Source organism: Podarcis filfolensis (assembly GCF_964270895.1).
Source record: "Podarcis filfolensis genome assembly, chromosome: 4".
Classification (NCBI taxonomy): Eukaryota; Metazoa; Chordata; class Lepidosauria; order Squamata; family Lacertidae; genus Podarcis; species Podarcis filfolensis.
This window is the reverse complement of record NC_139607.1, coordinates 81,929,268-81,949,846: the sequence shown is the minus strand read 5'-3', so window position 1 is coordinate 81,949,846 and position 20,579 is coordinate 81,929,268. Positions and strand designations below refer to the sequence as shown.

General features: G+C 40.4%; 1 protein-coding gene across 5 annotated transcripts in view; it reads right to left on the bottom strand.

The window, feature by feature from the left end:
* Window positions 1-3,132: 3,132 nt before the first annotated feature.
* Window positions 3,133-20,579, bottom strand: part of RDX (radixin) — a 29,817-nt gene continuing 12,370 nt past the window's right edge. For 3 of the 5 annotated variants that reach the window (XM_083609181.1, XM_083609182.1, XM_083609183.1), the window contains 12 exons: window positions 20,435-20,518; window positions 19,721-19,816; window positions 16,508-16,782; window positions 15,553-15,636; window positions 14,537-14,683; window positions 14,159-14,255; window positions 13,424-13,587; window positions 12,039-12,169; window positions 9,102-9,262; window positions 8,143-8,235; window positions 7,188-7,436; window positions 3,133-5,761 (listed from right to left, as the gene is read on the bottom strand). In XM_083609181.1, the coding sequence (XP_083465307.1) occupies window positions 5,597-5,761; window positions 7,188-7,436; window positions 8,143-8,235; window positions 9,102-9,262; window positions 12,039-12,169; window positions 13,424-13,587; window positions 14,159-14,255; window positions 14,537-14,683; window positions 15,553-15,636; window positions 16,508-16,782; window positions 19,721-19,816; window positions 20,435-20,518 (1,746 nt within the window). In that variant the 3' untranslated portion in view covers window positions 3,133-5,596. Of the gene's footprint in view, window positions 5,762-7,187; window positions 7,437-8,142; window positions 8,236-9,101; window positions 9,263-12,038; window positions 12,170-13,423; window positions 13,588-14,158; window positions 14,256-14,536; window positions 14,684-15,552; window positions 15,637-16,507; window positions 16,783-17,816; window positions 17,855-19,720; window positions 19,817-20,434; window positions 20,519-20,579 lie in introns of all 5 variants that reach the window. The other 2 variants (XM_083609184.1, XM_083609185.1) reach the window with 1 other exon arrangement.

Here is a 20,579-nt window from a genome sequence, read left to right as displayed (position 1 = left end):
CCCTGGAAGAATGGCAGATGAAAGTGATAGACTATATGGAATTAGCGGAAATGACTGGCAGAATCCGCGACCAGGGAGAAGAGTTGGTGGAAGAAAATTGGAAGAAATTTAAAGACTATCTGCAGAAACACTGTAAAATTAATTCCAGTTACAGATAGGTAGCCGTGTTGGTCTGCCATAGTCAAAACAAACAAAAAAAAAATCTTTCCAGTAGCACCTTAAAGACCAACTAAGTTAGTTCTTGGTATGAGCTTTCGTGCACACGAAAGCTCATACCAAGAACTAACTTAGTTGGTCTTTAAGGTGCTACTGGAAAGAATTATTTTTTTTTGGTAAAATTAATGAATATTAAAATGATGCAGGATTGAAATGAGATGGTTTTAGTAACAAAATTAAAAGAATATGCAAAAAAGGATTGATAATTAGATGAAAATATGTTTAATATGTTAAGATTTATAATTAAGATAAAAACAAAGAGGGAAAGGATTTGCTGAATTAACTATGTGAACTGGAATACAAAAAAGGGAGGTGTGAGGAGGTCAGGAAACGAGTAATTGAAATATAAGACATGAAAAGTTTGATTTGTTTTTAATTGTTTTTTTATTTTTCACATATTTTGTATTTTTTTCTGTATTTTTGTATCTTTTTTCTTTGTCTTTTTTATTTTTCTTTTCTTATATTGTAATTTTCTTTGTTTGTAAAATCTCAATAAATATCTTTAAAAAAAAAAGAACACGTCTGCTTTCCTAAAGGCCCTATGAAAAGTGATTTTAAAACGGCATTTTGAAGAGCCACAGTCTCTTAACACTAGTATCCTGGCATGTGGAAGCAACACATTGGAGACCTCCTGAATGTGAAAAGGATTTTTCTTCCTTAGTGGTGGGGCTGAATATCTGCTGGTTATCGTTTGCTGCGTTTCCTCTTAAACACTATAGCAGCTGTATGGAAACACTGCTAGCACAAAAGGTGGACTGTGCATACTTTAATAGGTGGAAAGCATGGTTATATTTATATTACGCATAGAGAGCTGCATATTGCTGCTTCACTTTAATGTCTCTCTCCCGAAAGACCTGCTATATGTCGAGGGCTTAAAACCGATGTAATGGATGCAGAGTGTTGCAACAAGGCATCCTGTGGACTGAAAAGCAGGTGCGTCTCTGTACGATGGCCAAAAAAGAAAAGAAAAGAAGACAAATGATGCATGGGGTGGGCATCTTTATGGAGATAGAAGGGGTGCACTGCAGACAAAGCCGAGCCCTGCTGCTTTCAATAAGGCAAGGGGCTTTGTGAAAGCACATCCACACTGCAAGAAATGGTCCCCAAGGGAAAACAGAACAGAGCCGGCAGGACTGAAAATGGAGTGGGATGTACGCTTTGCCCACAGGTTATTTTGCATATCCCTGTCCAGCAAAGCAACTACGAGTAACCAACTGCACACACCAGGCAAAACAGAAAATCAGCGTTGTTTTATGAAGAAATCATTTTATTTCACCTCTTGTCCTCTCCTGGTAATGAATTGACATTGCCCGCCCTCTTTTTTTGCTTCCCCCTGGGAATAGTGGGAGAAGTCATCTTAATGTGACTTTTCCACCTCAAAATATAAACAGTAGGAAAGAGCCTGGTGGATTCAGAATATTTATTCCGCCCAAAGAAAGGGCTTCTGAAACTCAGAACATAAAATATACATTGGACATTTCTTCAGCCTTACCTTGATTCTATTTCGGCGAGGAAAGGGGGAGGCGGAGAACATGCATCTTATCCCATTAGGTGGAAAACGCGTGTGAAATGCAGTGCATGGTTGAGGAGCCAGGATCTGAACAACGAAAACCTACACACAATGGTCCACAATGATAAACAACAAATACATTGCACAAAGGGCCATAGAAATGTATGCATGCCTGTTTTGTATGTGTAGTGATTTTCTGTTTGAAGACGGCCTGTGGAAAATCTAGTCTAGTGCTACAACCTCCATCATCATCATTATCTTCAGCCTCATTTATTTCTTCTCTCTTGTCCAATGACTGAGCCAAATAGTTGCCTTGCTACTGCTGGCCACCAGCCGGGGCCCTGGCAGTGAACTACAATGAATCCAAGATGAGTCTCAGCTATAAAAGCCAGTGCCTTGGCTAGCTCAATGATCAGTGCAGGACAGCTAAATGGACTGCTTGTTCCTCAAACAAGCAAGGGGGGAGTGGACTGGAGCAGCCTTAGGGAACTTCCTAGTATTCAGCTTTACATCCTGTGCTCCCCCTGCATCTCCTAGGCAGTGGAAAAGTCCTATTTTGGAGTCCTCCTGCATACTACCTGGGGAACAGAATTAAGTCACAACTATGGTGAACGGCTTTAATTTGTGCACTCGGACTGCAAAGACGTGAGAATTGTTGATGTATTACAAAACAGACGAGCACGAGACAGGACATGGATCAGTGATAGAGCATCTGCTTTGCATGCAGAAGTTTCCAGGTTCAATCTCCAACTAGGACAGTGCTCTGCAAAGCCATGGCCAACCAATGTAGAAAATACTGAACAGGATGGACCAATGGTCAGAGTAAGTAGAAGGCAACTTCCTATGTTCCAGACCGGCTTGCATATATGAAAAGGAAAAAATATTTTGGGCATTCTTGATTTCTCAAATTACACATCTTAAAAAACAACAACGAACAAGTGAAGTCTCATTTTATATGCAACATTAAGTCAATGATGTTCAAATGAGCTCCCTCTCAAATCTGTGTGTGATGCTAGCAGAGAGATCTTAGGCTACTCATGCAACTCCCATGTCACAAAGCTGGAGCATACATCTAGGAAAAAACTTCAATTTTTGTCATGTGAGCACCTGTTGCCTAAATAAGCTCTTTGTCCTCAACAGCAATTCTGTGCCAGTGATTCCTCTTTTTTGAATCTGCAATTACGGTACCCTTTTTCCTTGTATCTGTAGTGAGCAGTTAGTGCCCCCTCCCTCCATAGGAGTGCCATTTCTGCTTACATTTTAAATGAATTCCCATTACAAGATTTGTCATCTGTGTTCCAGACATCCTTTCCTAGTCTTAAGCAAATTGTGATTTATTTATTTTCAGCAAAACAATTTTGCTTGGGAAAGATAAGATTAAATAACAACAATGGATCTCAGAAGAATGAACTGTAGTCTCTTTATTGTTAGCCAATGAATGTTATCCAAAATAATAGGTGTTATTAACTGCAGCTTAATTTTACAACACAAAAGATGCTAAGAAGGGGAGGGGGAAGAAGAGGGGAAGCGTGTTGAAAATTCCTTCACCAAGTTATTTTCTTAATGCCTCTGCATCAATATGTGTTTCCTCAACAGTTGGTGACAACCATCACCATCACTTTGTTCACAGTGAAAAACTTCATTACAGATGTTAATTCCTGGTTGCTTAGAAAAAAGTCACACAGTTTTATATATGGATTAGATCCATTTTAAACTCTAATCTATACATTGTATATTATGAACAGCAAATCTAACTCGTATTTCCCCCCCTTACACTGATAGTCTGGCATTGTCAATGCACGAACACACATTTCAGGGAAGAGCCATACACTGCATTCCATTTGCTATGGCAAAATATTTTGAACACTTTGGACATATAGGTCTCATGATTTGCTGCATGAAAATGTGCAAGGCATCTGCCCAATTTCTCTGATTGCAAGCAAAAGTGCCCAGGGCAAACATTTGAGCATGTGCACAGCTTTTGCACACCCGTGCAAGGAAAATCAGCTACCAGTGTGTCTGTGTTCCTTTCATGATGTCCTGTCTCCAAGATCTCCCTTAAATTTAAGGGTGGGGTGGGGGACAACCCTCAAAAAGGTTCAATAAGGAATCCTTATTAAAGGATATTTAATAAAATGGCAATTTTAATAGGGAAGTGTAAATTTTGAGTGCATAATACCAAAAGGTTAGCTGAACCATCCTCAGCGAAAGCAGGGCTTTCTCCCAACTACTAATTGAAGAGTTATAAAAACGGTGCGTAATTTCATTCATAAACATGGTCCTCAAAAGTCAACATGCCAACTAAAAGAGCATTAGATAAGGGTGATTCAGCAATGGTTCTAAACATACATTCAATATTACCTGACTGTATGCTGAACTTCAGCCTAAATGTTTGTTCATACAACTCATTTGCCCCTGTTCTGCCACAATTCCTGTGACTGGACTCCCTGAAAAGCCCATATATATATATATATATATATATATATATATATATATATACACACACATACACACGCAATTCCCTTGCATCTTCAGTTATCATGGAAGGAACAACCTTGATGTGTAAGTGGGCCCTCAAAGCAAGTACAAGGCAGCATTGTTTTATGCAGACTTCATTAAGAAATGAGCCTCAGAGCAACATTAATTAAGGACCAAGGAACCCAAGACCCAGAAAACATGCTCAAATGTTTCACACCCTCTCAGTGGATCATATACCAGTTCCAGGTTACATTTTAAAAAATAAAATAAATGGAAGATACATGGTGTAGAATTTTACTCAACAAAAAGGCAGCTGAACACTGTTTGAATACTACAAATCTATGCTGCAATAGAACAAAATATTTAAAGAGTAAAGGCTCCTAGATTTGTGTAGTGTTTAGCTATGCAGAAACCTAGCATAATGCAGTTTGCGTTTCTATATGGTGTTTGAAAGACCAGTCATCATGCATATCGTAGTGAGGTAGGCTAGTGTCCCCTCCATGGGACTGATGTTTTCATATGCTCCCTTGCCAGAAAGGTCCAGGGTTTCCCACATTGCAATTCATATGACAGCTAACAAAATGCAAGGGAAAGAGAACCCAGAGCAGGGGTGGGGGACCTGAGCCCTCCAGATGCTACTGAACTAAACAGCCCTTTTTCCTAGCCATGCTTGCTGGGGCTGATGAGAGTTGCAGTTCATCTGGAGGGCCAAAGGTTACCTATCCCTGTCTCGTTTTTCCTACTTTTATCTGAAGAACTGAAGACTTCAGCAAAACAGACCTATAAGCAAAAGACTTTCAACAGGTTAATGTTCCACTTTTTTTTTTTAAGGGGAAAAAAAGGTATGTTGGAACAGCTACCTGCCATCTAGACCTTTGTGAACAGGCAGGCAAAGAAAACCATCAATGATGACAGGACGTGAAACACCAAAGAACTGCACCTAACAGAAGAAAAACAACACCCCGTAACCCCTGATAAATTAAGCAAGTTCTTGCAAATTCACTAAAATGGAAAAAGAAAAGAAAAATCCAAAGTGCACCCATGCCAAAAACTGTGGCCAGTTATAAGGTAAAAGCTAGTGTTCTTGCAAATCATTCCTGTTTAGGTTAACAGCTTTGTCAGTATAAGATGGTGCTACTCCTCCAGAGGACAAAGAATAATAATTAAAAAAACAAAACGTGATATGAGATCATGGAGATGTGGCCACCACCTCTCCCAGAGAGCCAGAGCGGACAGGCTGCCTTATTGTTGAACGGCTTTCATGAAATGAGTTTTAACCACAAACTGGTATAAATGCTTTGGCAAGGTGGGGTGTGTTCCTTTCAGAAAGGCCTGCATTTCTCTGCTGGTGGTTCAAGCTTAATGAAGAACATATATGCAAAGTAACAGCTCTCACATTGCTTCAAATTCATCAATGCGCTGCTTCGTATTGCCTTGCCGGATCTGTCGAAGAGTCTTGTATTTATCGCGGCCGGCTTTAACGTTCTCCGCATGAAGGACATCGTTCTGGGTCTTCTTGGTGTCGTCTCTGGCTTGGGCCAGCTCAGAACTCAGGGCCTGTTGAACAAAAGCATTGCCAGTTTAGACGCTGCCAGTTCTGTCAAGTTCAACGTTGCATTTGCGGTACAGGATTAATCTTCCAACCAAACAGCCAGAATGTATACATACATAAAACAAAGGGGTATATACGTGCAAAAGGGGAGATGATATATTCTTGTTCCTTTAGTGGACTATTTTCAGTAAATTCAACTTAAAACAAGGTTTGGAATATTTTTTCTGGAGAGCAGTTATCAGTCTCACATGTATAGCTCCTCAATCACATATTCTTAGAAAGAATTACAATAGAAGGGGACATAACGTGGTACAGAGAAGCAGACATATTGTATTAACTTTTGTGTTCACTGTTAGCCAGATTCACTGCTCAGGCCAACCTATGATACAGAAAACATAGGCAGGTTAAGATTTTTAAAAATTACATTGGGTTTAGTGAACATTCTGTTAGTGCAAATATTTCTACTTGCACAACGAAGCATTCCTTTCCCCATCCTCCTGTGTGCCCCAAAATCTGTTCTAGAAGTTCCCCATATCCTCTGGCACAAATTTGGGAAGGGAGACTGCAAAGGGAGGAGGGGTGGGAAGTCTTGTTACAGAAGTAGAAATTCTTGCTCTGATGGGACACCTTTGTTGACTACCCATCATGCTCTACTAAAGTAACTTATTTACCTATCAGATGAAGGAATCATCTGCTTCTGTATTGTATGGATTTATCCTTCAGAATGATGATTTGTACAACAGCATTGCCAGGAAACTCACTTACTGGTTCTGATTGCCTTCCAAAGTAAATGGTGTCTCTTCATGCATTATTAAAGGGGCCAAAGGCCGCTGGAAAGGAAGCTCAGCAGAATGGCCCCCTCCAAGAGCTTCAATTAAGATGGAATCTGATCTTAGCTTTCAAAATGCTGTGTTAACTAGCTTAATGCTCAAAATCCAAAGAGAATAAAAGCAACATTTGCACTCTGTGGTATGAATTTTCATATAAAGGAACTTGCTTGTGTTGGGCATTACAAGCATTTTGCTATTTTCACATGGGGCTGCAGTACCTAGTTCCAAAACAAAATTTGTAAAGCAGCACAAGAGACAAACCGAACGACACTGTTCTCCCGACTGCATTTTGCAAAATATAGGCCACATCACAAAAATATGTTTCTCTTAATCGGAAGGAGAATGTCTAGATGTGTGGAGGGATATATTATGAATTTTTGCAAAGCAGTATGTACTGTGCCCAGGGCCCACTGAACCAAATGACTTCCTCTGCAAGTTGAGCAGGAACGTCCCCTCACACCCACACCAAGATGGGATCGATAGGAGTCAGTTCAAAAGCTTTGCAGGGGACTACTGTGCAAAGCAAGGCTGAGCATGCTCAACCAGCAGAGAGGTTTTTGGTTTGTGGCCTATGTTATATGCCTCTGTAATCCTTCATTACCTGGAGCTGTTTCTTTACACGCTCATTCTTCTGCGTTTCTGTTACACGCTCTTCCTCGCTCCTGTGATTCACAACGCCATCAGAAGCCAATTCAGCACTGGCCTCTGCATTATTCTCATCCTGTTCATCATGTTCATTTTCCGTGGGAGGGATTACAGGGGGAGGCGGAGGAGGTGGCGGAGGAGGAGCAAACATCACAGTCTTCAGCTCTTCTTTGGTCTTCTCCAGATCTTCTTGGGCTGCAAAGGCCTAAAAGGTAGTAATGAGGATTAGTCAACACTTAGGCTCCACAAACAACCAAAATCTCCCAGCCTTATGCTTTAATAAGATTGGTGTCAATGAGACTGAACCAACTTAGTCTGTCATTCCTTTAACATGTTTACGGGCCACAGAATATATGCTTAAAATTACTTTGAAAGTCTCAAGAGCAGACCAGAAGTCAACTCAAGCAGCTCCGCACATCTTTCTGAATACCAAGTCAGCTGCAGTCAACTAATACAAAGGAACTGTGATACATCCCTAGACCCCAAGTCATTAAAATGATTAGCCCAAACAGCATTTTCAGAAGACTCTTAACAGCTTTCCCTGTCTCTAGGAGAAAAGTAGGATACCTATTTAGGATGAGATTTCAGAAAAGCATAAGAAGTAGGTACAGATAAGCTCATGAAGACATTTGTTTCTCTCTTGGGTTTGGATGAATCTATATTCCATCAAGTCAATCTGCCTTCTAGCCAGAGATAAGTAGAAAGCACAGGACATATGTGAGTCCAAGTATTGCTCTCATCTCACATTGGGGCAAGGAGTATTGTAAGCTTGCAGAAGATTTTAAAAAGCATTTTCCAGCAGAGAATATGACACCCGATGCTGGGAAATGCCTTGTTCTCAGCTCTGGCATGCAGTTCAGAATGCTTTGCCCATTCACAAATCCCAGCTTTAGTACATTAAAAATAATTACTTTGTGCTGCCATTCTGAAGCTTCTTCTTCTTTCTTCTTCTTGGCCTCCTCCAAAAGTGCAATCTTAGCAGTGAATTCCGCAAGTTCTGCCGCCTAGGAAGCAAGAAGAAAATGTTATTAGCTCTAAGGCAACATCATGTATTGGTCTGCATTAAAGATGAAGCTGTAAAGAAATCTTAGTCACCTTTTCATAAGCTTCGTATAATGAACAAGCAACCGTTCAAAACTAAAATAGCTAGACAAATAAGAAAATAACCAAACTATAAAGCCACTTAATATTCCTTTAATACTGACCAGTTAATTCACCAATAGCAATATAATAAAAATAATTTTTTAAAAATGAGCCTGGCTATCATGTGACTCCAAAACTTGGCGGGGGGGGGGGCGGGGAGAAGAGTCATGAGGGCATCCTTTGGAGAAAGTATTTTCATAAGGATAGTGCCACCATTTGAATGGGGGTGGTATAAGGAATATCTGAACTTAATATTAACAAGATGGTAGATTGGATTCAGAGACATGTAATGGAGTTGGTGGAAACAGACTTCCTCAGTCCCCCCCACAACCTGGTCAGAGAGGTTCCCCCAAGGTCGGGGTACTTTGCCAAATGTGGTGGGTTATAGCAAGAGGGGTTGAAGGGATCCCCAAAATCAGAGAAGCAATCTTGGTGAGTGAAGAGAAGTCAGCTTCTACCCACCCTGTTATGTGTGCTTTGGTTTGGATGCAACCTAGTGGATTGTTGACTCAAAATGCAACATACACCTTTCTCTCCCCACAGCACAGTACATAGCTATACGGGGAGAGAAAGTACATGCATCTACCTTTTTTGTACTTAGATGACATCATGCAATTATGAACCTGCATGGTTTTCTTAATACCGTTTCCTCTTTGGATGCCAGAATTTTAACAAACTCCTTGAAAACAATATATCCTAACATAATCAGGCACATGTAACGTCTTACCAGCTGCTCCTGATTTTTCATTTGGTCAGCAGCCTGTTTCGCCAGAGCAGCTTTTGCCTCTTCTGCAGCTCTCCGATCCTTTTCCAGGCGCTCTGCTTCCTCTTTTGCTTTCTTCCTCTCCTGATCCAGCTCTAGGGCTCTTCTCGTCTGCTCTTCCAATTCTATGCAGAAGTTTAGAAAAGATCAGATGAACTAAAAGGCAGCCAGACTGTGTTACACCGAGTCAATACAGTGGTACCTCAGGTTAAGTTCTTAATTCGTTCCGGAGGTCCATTCTTAACCTGAAACTGTTCTTAACCTGAAGCACCACTTTAGCTAATGGGGCCTCCCGCTGCTGCCGGAGCACAATTTCTGTTCTCATCCTGAAGCAAAGTTCTTAACCCGAGGTACTATTTCTGGGTTAGCGGAGTCTGTAACCTGAAGCATATGTAACCCGAGGTACCACGGTAAAACTAAATATTTCCAACACTGAATATTAAAGAGTTCTCTGTTATTTTTCTAAGAGCAAGAACAGAAGGTCTCAATTGCTTTCAATGGAGATTGCCTAGGACAAGGATGGGAAACCTTTTTGACCCAGTGGGCAGATCTTCATCTTAAACCCCATAGATCAGCTCTGAGAGGCAGTTCGCAGCAGAGTTTGGGGGAGGTAGTAACCAAGCAGGAATGAATTCCCCAGCCATAAACCAATGGAGAGGGGAGTTCAATCCTGATTTCTGCCAAGTTCAACAGACCTAGGATTACATGTCTTCCAACTTGTTTTACACTGCAAATCATACACAGAATTATAGAATCATCGAATTGTAAAGTTGGAAGGTACCCCGGGGGTAATCTAGTCCAACCCCCTGCAATGCAGGAATCTCAACTAAAACATACATGTAAGATGGCCATCCAACACATCAGATTATAATCTAATGTCAATTTTACATTGTACAGTGGTACCTCTACTTGCCTTCACCTCCGGTCACGTATCCTTCAGGATACGTACACGGCAAACCCAGAAGTATTTTTCCAGGTTTCACTGCGCGCACATGTGGAGAAGCGCTCTACACGCCGTGAGCATGCGCAGAAGTGGCACCTCCAGTTGCAGAAACCTTGGGACCCGACCGGAGCTCCAGAACAGATCCCGTCCACAACTGGAGGTACCACTGTAATGGAATATTCCAATGTTTTCTCCACTTGACCGCGTTGGCAGCAACTTACTCTTGTGAAAGGATGCAAAAGGATGCATTTCACTTAATATTTTTTTTATAGATATTCAAGAGAACAGAGCAATACTTTACTGCCCAGACTGCAGAAAGAACTGGCTCTCATACAAATCCACTAACCGTCAAAACTGTTCACATTTTTCTCAGGAGGAATTATAAAAGCATCAGGTATAAAAGCCAAAGAAAGCTCAAATGCAAGCCAGTTTCCCAAATACATGACAGCCGTGATAGCTGAGTAGGCACACAAACCATAGCAGTAAGGACGAAAGCTCAAAGAACATGCTTTGCACACAAGAAGGTCCCTGGGTCAATCCCAGGCAAATGAAGCAGATGATAAGCCCTCTTTTTGGGATATTGGAGTGCCATTATCAGTCAAAATACACAGTACTAGGCTAAATGAACAGTTAGTCTGGCGTGAAAAAAGTTGCTTCTCATGTTTCTGTCAAGGTTTTCAAAAACACTTCCCATTCTCAGGCATCTGTGTCTAATTTTAAAGGCCCTAGATTTGCACATGCTTCTGGAAAAAAGCTTTAAGATATTTGGGGTTTTTCTCATTTACATTTTTTGGGGAGACTTTAATTTTTTGTAATCTTCCCAAGTATTCTGACTTGCACTGTGCAAAGTATAAGCCTTAGGCACTCAGATCCCCTCCCCAACATGGCTTGGGCACATCCATAGTATGCATTTGGCTTTTGTGGGTGAGTTCTTTGGGTTCCCAGGTGCATTCACTACATCATTTATTTGTTGCAGCACACTGCAGTTCTCACAGAGCACCCAGTGTGGGAATTACTGCCTTCAGTGTCTTAATGCAAACTATTAAAAGAGATGAAAGAACATTAAAATGTTAGGAACTGCAAGGAGTCACTCCATTCAATAGCTGTGCTATGATTCAGAAAGTCAAGCACAAAAAGAGTAATTGGCTGCGCTAGAGAAATCTATGCAAAATCCTGCAAAAGCTATTATGTTTAATGATATAAAGACTTTAACCTTAAAGAGCAGAAACACGTCTGAAGTAAATCCAATTTAACTGTACTTTTCTAGCAGACTGTAAAATAGAACACCTCACTGTGGAAGCGGGTTTATATCTATTACATTTTTTGCATGCTTCTTCCCTTCATTTCCTTTATCTGTTTTTCCTGACAGAGCCAACAGCTAGTTCTGAAACTAAAGCTTACTGCACACCTAGTGGCAGAATATAAATGATTTACCACTACATAACTGAATTTGATTTTAATCTAAGCTGCTCTTTCTTATAAAGTGATGGTCCGCAATAAGGTTTAGACACTGCAAATTTGTACTCTTCACAATGTCACATAAGGTCTGTGTGCCACTGTCCATAAATTGCACTCAAGCAAAAAGGAACAAAAGGAAAAAGGGACACAACAATGTACAGGTTACTTACGTTCACTTAAGTTGCATGCATTCAGCTTTATGTGCTTGCCAATGGTGGTTTTTTTTTGGGGGGGGGGTAGACATCCAGGAAAAAAAGACTTTGGCAATCCCACCCGCCACTGAACCCAATGTGTCCTGACTATACATGCTTTTGGCTTCATAAAATCACGTATTTTGAGAGTTGCCTGAAGTTTAAAATATGATGCAAGTTAAATTAGTGTATTGTTAAGCTAGCTGCTAACTTCCTTACATGATGTGATAAGCAATGTAACATAATAAACCTAACAGACACACAAACTTAATATTTATTGAAGGAAATATATGTGATGAACATGCTCACCTTTTTGGGCCTTCATCGTCTGTTCTTCAATTTGTCTTAGCCGTTCCATCAACTCTTCCTTTTCACGCTCTATTCTTTCCTTCTCTTTTTCTGCTATTTCCCTTTTCCTTTTCTCATTTTCTAGTTGTGCCCTAAATTAAATAAATGCCAGCATCAACATAGCAGAGGAGGAAGTGATTTTCATTCTGAGTTTACAGTGCATCCATCAAAATCCATTTACCCAAACATGCCAAATTTATTCTCACAATACAAGTCACAACATGATATGCTAGGTGGAAGCCCTGCGGCAATAAATAAATAAATAAATAAATAAATAAATGATAATAATATAAAATAAAAGGTTTGTTCTGGCAGATGATCTCAAAGTTGTATCCTAAGTGTCTGAAAAAACAAGGTGAAAGCTGGAATGAAACACAATAGGCAAACAATCTAGCTAAAGATCAGCATCAAGTAGGGTAAGATGGTGCTTCTAAACTGCAGGCTTCTCATGAGCGTCTGGTTGGCCACTGTGAGAACATAACGCTGGACTAGAGGAGTCATTGGTCTGATGTCTGATCTACTAGGGTGCTTATGTTCTACACAACAATCAAGTACCTACAAAACTTCAATCTATCAGGTAGTAACCCATAGGATAACACAATATTAGGTACTTCACAAAACAATTTAAAAGACAACAAACAATTCGACCCAAAACTGTGATGCTTAAGTATCTGCTCCTCACCTCTACCAAGACTCTTTGCACACTGGCAGTATATAGTAGCTAACTCATGGTAACATCCAAGTGGCAATTACATATTTGTCTGCACTCACTAACAGCAGCTGCAGTGTTGCTATTTAGTTTACTTAGTGCAAATCTTCTGAAATCACTGTGGAAACATGCGGTAAACATGCCAGAACATGCCGCTTGTTTTTCCCCAAAGCATCAGTACTCTAGCAGAGTCCAATTAATCAGGCAGCCTGCTGTCAGTGCACTTTGCTGGAGGACAAATCCAATTGTGACACAAAGCTGGATAAGGACATGAGCTTTCCTAGACACTACCCAGGGCTAAAGAAAACCAGGGGTTTTGACAAACATCCTTTCTTTCTCTATATATAATTCATGAAACCAATTTGTCATTGCTTAGAACTGGTGTCCATCCATGTGTAACAGGTATTAAGTACGATACCAAGACAACAACAGTTTCCACTACTGGCACTGATTTCATAGGAGTAATATCTGTTTTTAGAGAATTCTATCCATGAGGGCAAAAATAGAACTTATTATTTTTTTCTCCTTAAGTCTGCCTCAAGGTCACATGTGCTAGAGTGCTTTTGTTTTTTTGTGTGAAGTTATGAATGACAAAAGAATTCCAACTACTGTTCATACACAGTTGTCAACATCATACCTCTCCATCTGTTTTTGGTGTTTTTCTTCCCTAGCCTGGGCCTTCATCTGTTGAACTTCAATTGTATCTGGCTTTCTCCTCCTCATGTACAGCTCGTGATTTCCCATACACAGTGCCAATATCCGCTTATTAATTCTCAGACGTGGTGCATAAAACACAAAATCCTAATAAAAAAATTAAGTTATTGAAATCCCATTTATGTTCTAGAAACACATGCTTGTTAAGAATACGGACACTCTTAGCTTCTTCTTAATGAGATTCTAACTTCTTAAATAGATAGCGTAACACTTTCACTTCCAATGAAGCAATCTTTGGGACTAGTCATTAGCTGTTCCAGAACAGATCAATAAATGACTTGGAATTAGGTGTGATCAGTGAAAGAACTGACACCAAAGCATTAAGAATGATTAAATCCCAACGAAACAGGGAAAAACTCTAAAAGGTTCTTTGAACTTGGTGACTGTAACAGGCTGGCAGAGGAAACTCAAACAGGATTTTGAAAGTTATGTACTTTGGAGGTGGGGAAAAGAAAATTCCAGGCATGGATTAGCTCCAACCCTACAGCAAACAATTAAACAATGTAAGTGAGAAATTCCAACACAAATATTAGCAAAAGTTACATTAGTTAAGCAAGAAAACTCTTTGGAGAGTTAAGAGCTAGAGAGGAAGGGGTTACAGATGTGTCCTATTATTGATAGCTCAGGTCTAAAAAAGGAATTAAAAAGATTTACTCACAGGGGCCTTTTTGTCGATGGGTTTTATCACAAACTTTTTGTCATTAAATGAAATATTTCTGATTTCACTCCAAGGAAAGCCAATCTTGGGAGTCAACCTTTAGCAAACACAAAAGAATCCTTAGTCACACACACTTTGTGAACAACCACAGTAAAAGAACAAACTTAAGTTATAGGGTGAAAGGACAGTGCAATTTCATCTACCTCTGTCCAACAGGCAGGACCACTCATTTAACAGGTTTTTCACTACCCACAATAACATCTACAGCTCAGTTTCCGAACAGCACACAATTAAAAACAATGTACATCAAACTCTATTAAGGAGGATGATCCATGAACAGTTCTTCAGGAATACTGAAACAGTTTTAATACTACTTACTTATCATCATGTTCATAAATATTTAAACCCAAAGCATCGACGCCAAGCCATAATTCAGTTCCCTTTTTGTTCTTTATTTCAAAATAGTTGACTCCATACATTTCCAAATCTTGTGCAATTTTGAGGTACTCCATCATAGAATCCTCCCTGATCAATGAAAAGAACATTAATTGAAAACCAGATAAAATGCAAACTTCTATAGTCACTGTATAGGCAGAAGTAGTAAGGATCATGCACCCAATCTTACCAATTGTATCCTTAACTAAGTCTGAAGTGGGTTAACTGTGCACTTTCATCCATTGATTCCAATCGGATTTACAGCCCAATTCTATACATTATAATTTGTATCTCCCACCAATTTCAATGGGACATACCCCTAAGTATATGCAGATAGAACTGTAGCCCTAACAGAGGCCGATTACTAAATAATAGATTGGACCCACTGTGCTTTTATTTACAGATAGGTAGCCGTGTTGGTCTGCCATAGTCAAAACAAAAAAAAAAATTCCTTCCAGTAGCACCTTAAAGACAAAGCCATTTTTCACCTTCTCACCCCTTGCTTTTTCCTGTAAGACCTATTGCAGTCGTTAAGAGTCGTCAACAGGCTCATCACAGCTATCTGCCAATCACCCATTCCCACCACCCTTCTGAGTAATACCCCTCCCCACCTTCTCACTATATAGAAGGATCTGGCAACTTCTGTTTCAGTGTATCTGAAGAAGTGTGCATGCACACGAAAGCTCATACCAAGAACTAACTTAGTTGGTCTTTAAGGTGCTACTGGAAGGAATTTTTTGTTGTTGTTGTGCTTTTATTTGTATTTTTATGATAGATTTAAAACAGAAGCAGGGAAAAGTAGCAAAAAGTTAAGATGGTTATGTACAGAAGTAAGCTAAAATGGCTCTTTGGAGTAATATGTTTCAGTTACCAGCACTTATTCTGTCTGTAGGATATATTAATTAATTAAAAGCAAGCTAAATTCAAAAGAGGCGGGCTAACTATACCAGGGAACTTACCTTAACATCCCTCTGTGTTCTTCATGCCAGTTTTGTATTCTTTCTTCCCACTGCTCTTTTGTCAATTTATGCTGTTCCAAAACGCTGTCAAAATAAGGAATAATCATGAAAAGAGTACCCTAGTATTTATTTTATTTTTACACAAAAGTTACAATCAGTGGCACCTTTCTAGATTTAAATTTATTTTTATTTAACAAAATTTATACACCACTTGATTGTAGTAAAACCTCTATGCGGTTTACAAGAAGTAAATTTGAATATGTTGCAATACCCTGCCCTTTCACTGTATTCACAGCCTGCAGGGAAGCTTACAACTTTTAAAAAACAGTTAAGTAAATTAAAATACTAAACTGAAGACCACAATGAAACAAAACTAATTATAAACAGCAACAGAAAACAAGAACAATGTGTGTATCACCAATTGTATTCAATTCCTTTAAAAATGCCAACAAATTTCAACAGCAAAAGAAATCATAAACTCTGTACTTAAGGTGTGAATGCTAGAATGGGGCTTGCCCATCTGACAACTGGCTTGGCAGGACTTTGACTTACGCTACTAGTCAAGCTAGTTAAGAAAATCAGTAGTATCTAACTAGTGCAACAAGTTCCACTATTTTGAGGAGTTTCAGCTGTGCAATGGAATTTTCCTGCTCTCTCCTCTCCCTGTACACCCCATAAATCTGCTCGGGATTGTCATAAGAACCCCAGGAACATATTTCGAGGCCACACAGGGAGATTAGAAGAAGGGGAATATCCACTGCTCAGCCAACATTCCTTGCAGAAGCAGAAGTCTTTAGTTGGATACTGCCCACAGTTTCTGAGATGGAGATGCATATTTTTAAATTTCCAAATTGAAGACCAATGGTGTAGGCCACCAGACAAGCTCTCATATTAAAGTTATACGCTGTACCCATAGAATCTGCCAGACTTTTGATGCACCATATAAGTTTCTTACCGCTGGGGAAGAAGTCTGTCATTGGCCAAATATCCTAGCTTATGTATCTCTTTATTGTAATCTCCATACTTGGCTTGAACAGCATAAGAAGCTAGCAGAACAGCAGTTTCAGGAGGACAATAGATTTCATCATTTAAGATGGCTTCTTTTACTTGCAGAAAAAACAGTCTCTGGGTTATTTCTTGAATCAACTCTTCAGACACATCTTCAGGAAAAAACTTTGCCCTGAATTTGAACTGAAGAGGATTTTCTTTCCTTACATCTTGCTGTGTTACCTGAAAAGGAGTTTGCAGAAGGGTAAAGAGAATATGAGAGTATTGGGAAAGCAATCTAGTCACCAGTTGTTACATACTGTAATTCAACTCTAGGAAGCACAACATTGAAGGACTTGTGATTCACACAGACATCTAAATAATTAATTGTGAATTAGGAAAACATGACAGCTTTCAGAGGCTACATAAAGCCATTTAAAGTCCTTATTGTATCCCTGTGTTACTCCAATTTTCATTATACAAATTCACTTCTGAAGACCTACACAGCAGGCTGATTTAGGAAAATCAACCTTGCATTCAAAGATGTACACAACATAGCAGTGGTTTTAAAAGTTTATCCGCAAAAAGTCTCTTGCACAGGATTGCCAGATATTGATGAGCTAATGAGCATCATGTACACCAGATTTCTCAAGTAAAGTGCACTAACTGATATCTGGCAAGCTTGTGTGTGTGTGTGTGTGTGTGTGTGTGTGTATCTGAGAGGTTTATCAAGAACTGCACAAAAAGATTTTTTAAATCCTAATGTTTGGTAACAATGCAAGAAAAGGAATAATAGTTGCAGTATATATTCAAGTGGTCTGCTTTTTCATAAATAGCACATCAGGATTTCCCATTCCACTAACCCCCCCCCCAAAAAAGACAATTAGTGGGTTCTCGGTTCAAACTTTTCCTTTAAAAAAAACTATGGCAAACTTTGGGGTTCCTCCAAACTAATGGATGCCTCCCATCCTGTTTTTCTCAGTAGTGCTCATCTTTAGAGGGGAGCAAGGGAGAATGCCCCCCCGCCTAATGAGCTATCACCTCACATTTCTCTGCTTTCATTTAAAAAGAGCAACTTGAACCTGGCAGGTGATAAAATGTACTGGAGCTATTCTTCTTATTTTCTGTGAGAAACCAGGCAGTTTGCCCCTCCCTCTATTAAAAAAATCCTGCAGAAGCCCCTGCACAGGGCTGCAATCCTCTCAGCACTAACCAGTTATGTTTGCATTAGAATAATTTGTAACGTATGAGAGAAGAATGTCAAACCCTTCTCTTACCATTTTTGCTGCACCCCATCTCAAGTGCCTCAAAAGAACTAATGAGTTGAAAGACAAAAACAACTAGAATTATTGCCTTAGAGCAAAGTAGAAAGAACTCAGAGAACCTGAACAGACGTTATTCTACCTGATTTCAAACACACCCACAGGAGATCCCTGTCCAAACTCTGTTTCCACCCTCAGCTCCTCTCACTGCAGGGAGAAATATTTGATTAAACTGATCCCACACTTATTAGAACATAGCTCTTCCAGACTGCAGAGAGAGACACCAGGCAGATGTGAAGCTGCATCAATGTAAGACCCTCTCTGATAAATTCCCAGGGTCAGTCTCAGCAAGATTAAGATCTGAATGAAAACATTTCTACAGGAGACAAAGAAAGCGGGTTCTATAACTTATCCACTTCCAATGTATTCCATGCAGTGTTCGAAACTCCCATTGTTCTAGGCACATTTTGTGACAGGGAATTTCATTAGCACGAGCTGTTTCTGAGCTGTGGGCGCAGTGTTGCACCTAAGATTTCAACTTAAAACAGCAGAATAGAAGGAAGGGAGGACCTTTTCCTGCCTCCCCACTTACAGCTACTCTCTGAAGACTGGTGAAGAGACCCTCTTAAGAATATTAGCGGGGTGGGCAGGGGAAGGACTAGACCATGTGAAAAATGAATGTAATATTTTAGCTGCAATTCATTCATTTTCAGCTTTGTATTCTTGTTATAAAAAGTGCGCCTAGACATTCTGTTGTTGTGTCCATAACCAGGGTTTCAGGTGCCATTTAGCTCTAAGCTTTCATATCTCAGTTTCTAACACTGATTCCCTGTTGTGCATCATCACAAATATTAATACCACGCTATGGGAAACAAATCCAGAAACCTCTTAAGATTTCAAGTATGAACTAAATTCTCCATATAAACGGAAGAAATTGGATCAATCAGTTTAGAAATGTAATCGTTCAGAGCAGGGCTTCTTTATAGTCGGCCACCATAAAAAGAATGAAAAGAAAATGGGCATCTGACTTCATATCAAAATTATCGTATTTTTCGCCCTGTAGGACGTACTTTTTCCCCTCCAAAAATGAAGGGGAAATGTGTGTGCATCCTATGGGGTGAATGCAGGCTTTCGTTGAAGCCTGGAGAGTGAGAGGGGTCGGTGCACACCGACCCCTCTCGCTCTCCAGGCTTCAGGAAGCTCTCCGCAAGCCTTGGGAGCCCGCGGGAGTTCCCGTCGGGCTCCCTAGGCTTGCGGATAGCAGCCTGCATCTCGATGCCTGGGGCGCGCTGCACAGCACGCCCCGGGCTTCAGTTCCCCGACCTGGTTTGGAGGCTGGCAGCAGGGAGCAGCACGCTTCTCCCTGCCGCCAGCCCCACAAGCTCGGGGGACAGCGGGGAGGCGGAGCGCCGCCATCCCGCTGTTCCCCGACCTGGTTTGGGCTTCAGGCAGATATCCGCAAGGCGTGGGAGCCCAGCGGGAAGTCGCGCCGGTCTCCCAAGGCTTGCGGAGAGCTGCCTGTTCTGGGGGCTGGGGTCGGGGGAAGCTTGGGCTTCCCCCATCCCAGCCCCGCGCCTGGGGGGGAAATAATTTTTTTCCCCTTTATTTTCCCCCCAAAAAACTAGGTGCGTCCTATGGGCCGGTGCGCCCTATGGGGCGAAAAATACGGTAGCTTGACTTGTAAAATGGCCTTCACAGAGTCCATCAGTTCAATCACTAAAAATCCTTATTCTACTGAAGAAAAAATAGAAAAAATAAATCTAAACTGAAGATGTCAAATTGGTCAACTAACATCACAGCACGTACATGCATCTTTCTTCTAATGAAAGTGAAATCTAAACTAGAATACTTTTTAAACACCACCTACCATTCCTTCATTGTAAATTGATTTATTTTAAATAAAACAAATTATACATTACCTTTTTGTTCAACTTCAACCAAGTTGAGTATCCTTTGCTGTCTACATACTGTAGTCCAAAAAACCAAACTTCCCGTAGGCCAACTGTTTTTACAACCTTAAAAAAGAAGAATGACATCAATACTAGTCACATAAAGCTTCATGATTAACCCTTCATTGTATTATCAGGGAAAGCTAGACACCCTATGATTCCCTCGACTTACCATCTCTTACTTCAAGGGAAAAAGCCCAGTTATATATGAGACTAAGCTAAGACTAAGGGAATCTCAAGTACAGGGGGGGGGGGGTAGTAAGGTCTGCCACAGCTAAATAAGCAAATGACTGGCCAACTTAACAGCAATATGGCTCTTAAAGGGCTAGAATGACCACAGCAGTAAGCCATTTTGTTGCAGACAGCAACAGCAAGTGCTGGTTAAAATGTGACCCCCAACTTCCCATTGTAACAGCCTGCCATGTCTAAACCACGACACTAGTACCTACAGGTGCAGCATTATCAGCCAAGGATCCATGACTAGCTGTACAATAAGTGCTATAAGTGCTAGTACACTGATGCTGTACATGATGGAACAGGCAAGCTGGTTTAAGTGGAACAATGGCTGCTTGGAATCATGAAGCTGTATGTACGACGTAGGTCAGAGGTTTTTACCTCTTCATTCTAAGCGTAAGTCACAGTTTGCTATGTCATGTCTGAATCAGCCCATAGTGAGACAATTACCTGATCAAAAAGCTGTTTTCCTGTTGTGTTGGGCTGGATGGCAAACTCCAGCTCTGCATCCATTGTGGTGACTCTTACATTAATCTGCATAGAACAAGAAGGTATTAAGTCTAAATAGAAGGTATTAAGTCTAAATAGATTTTCA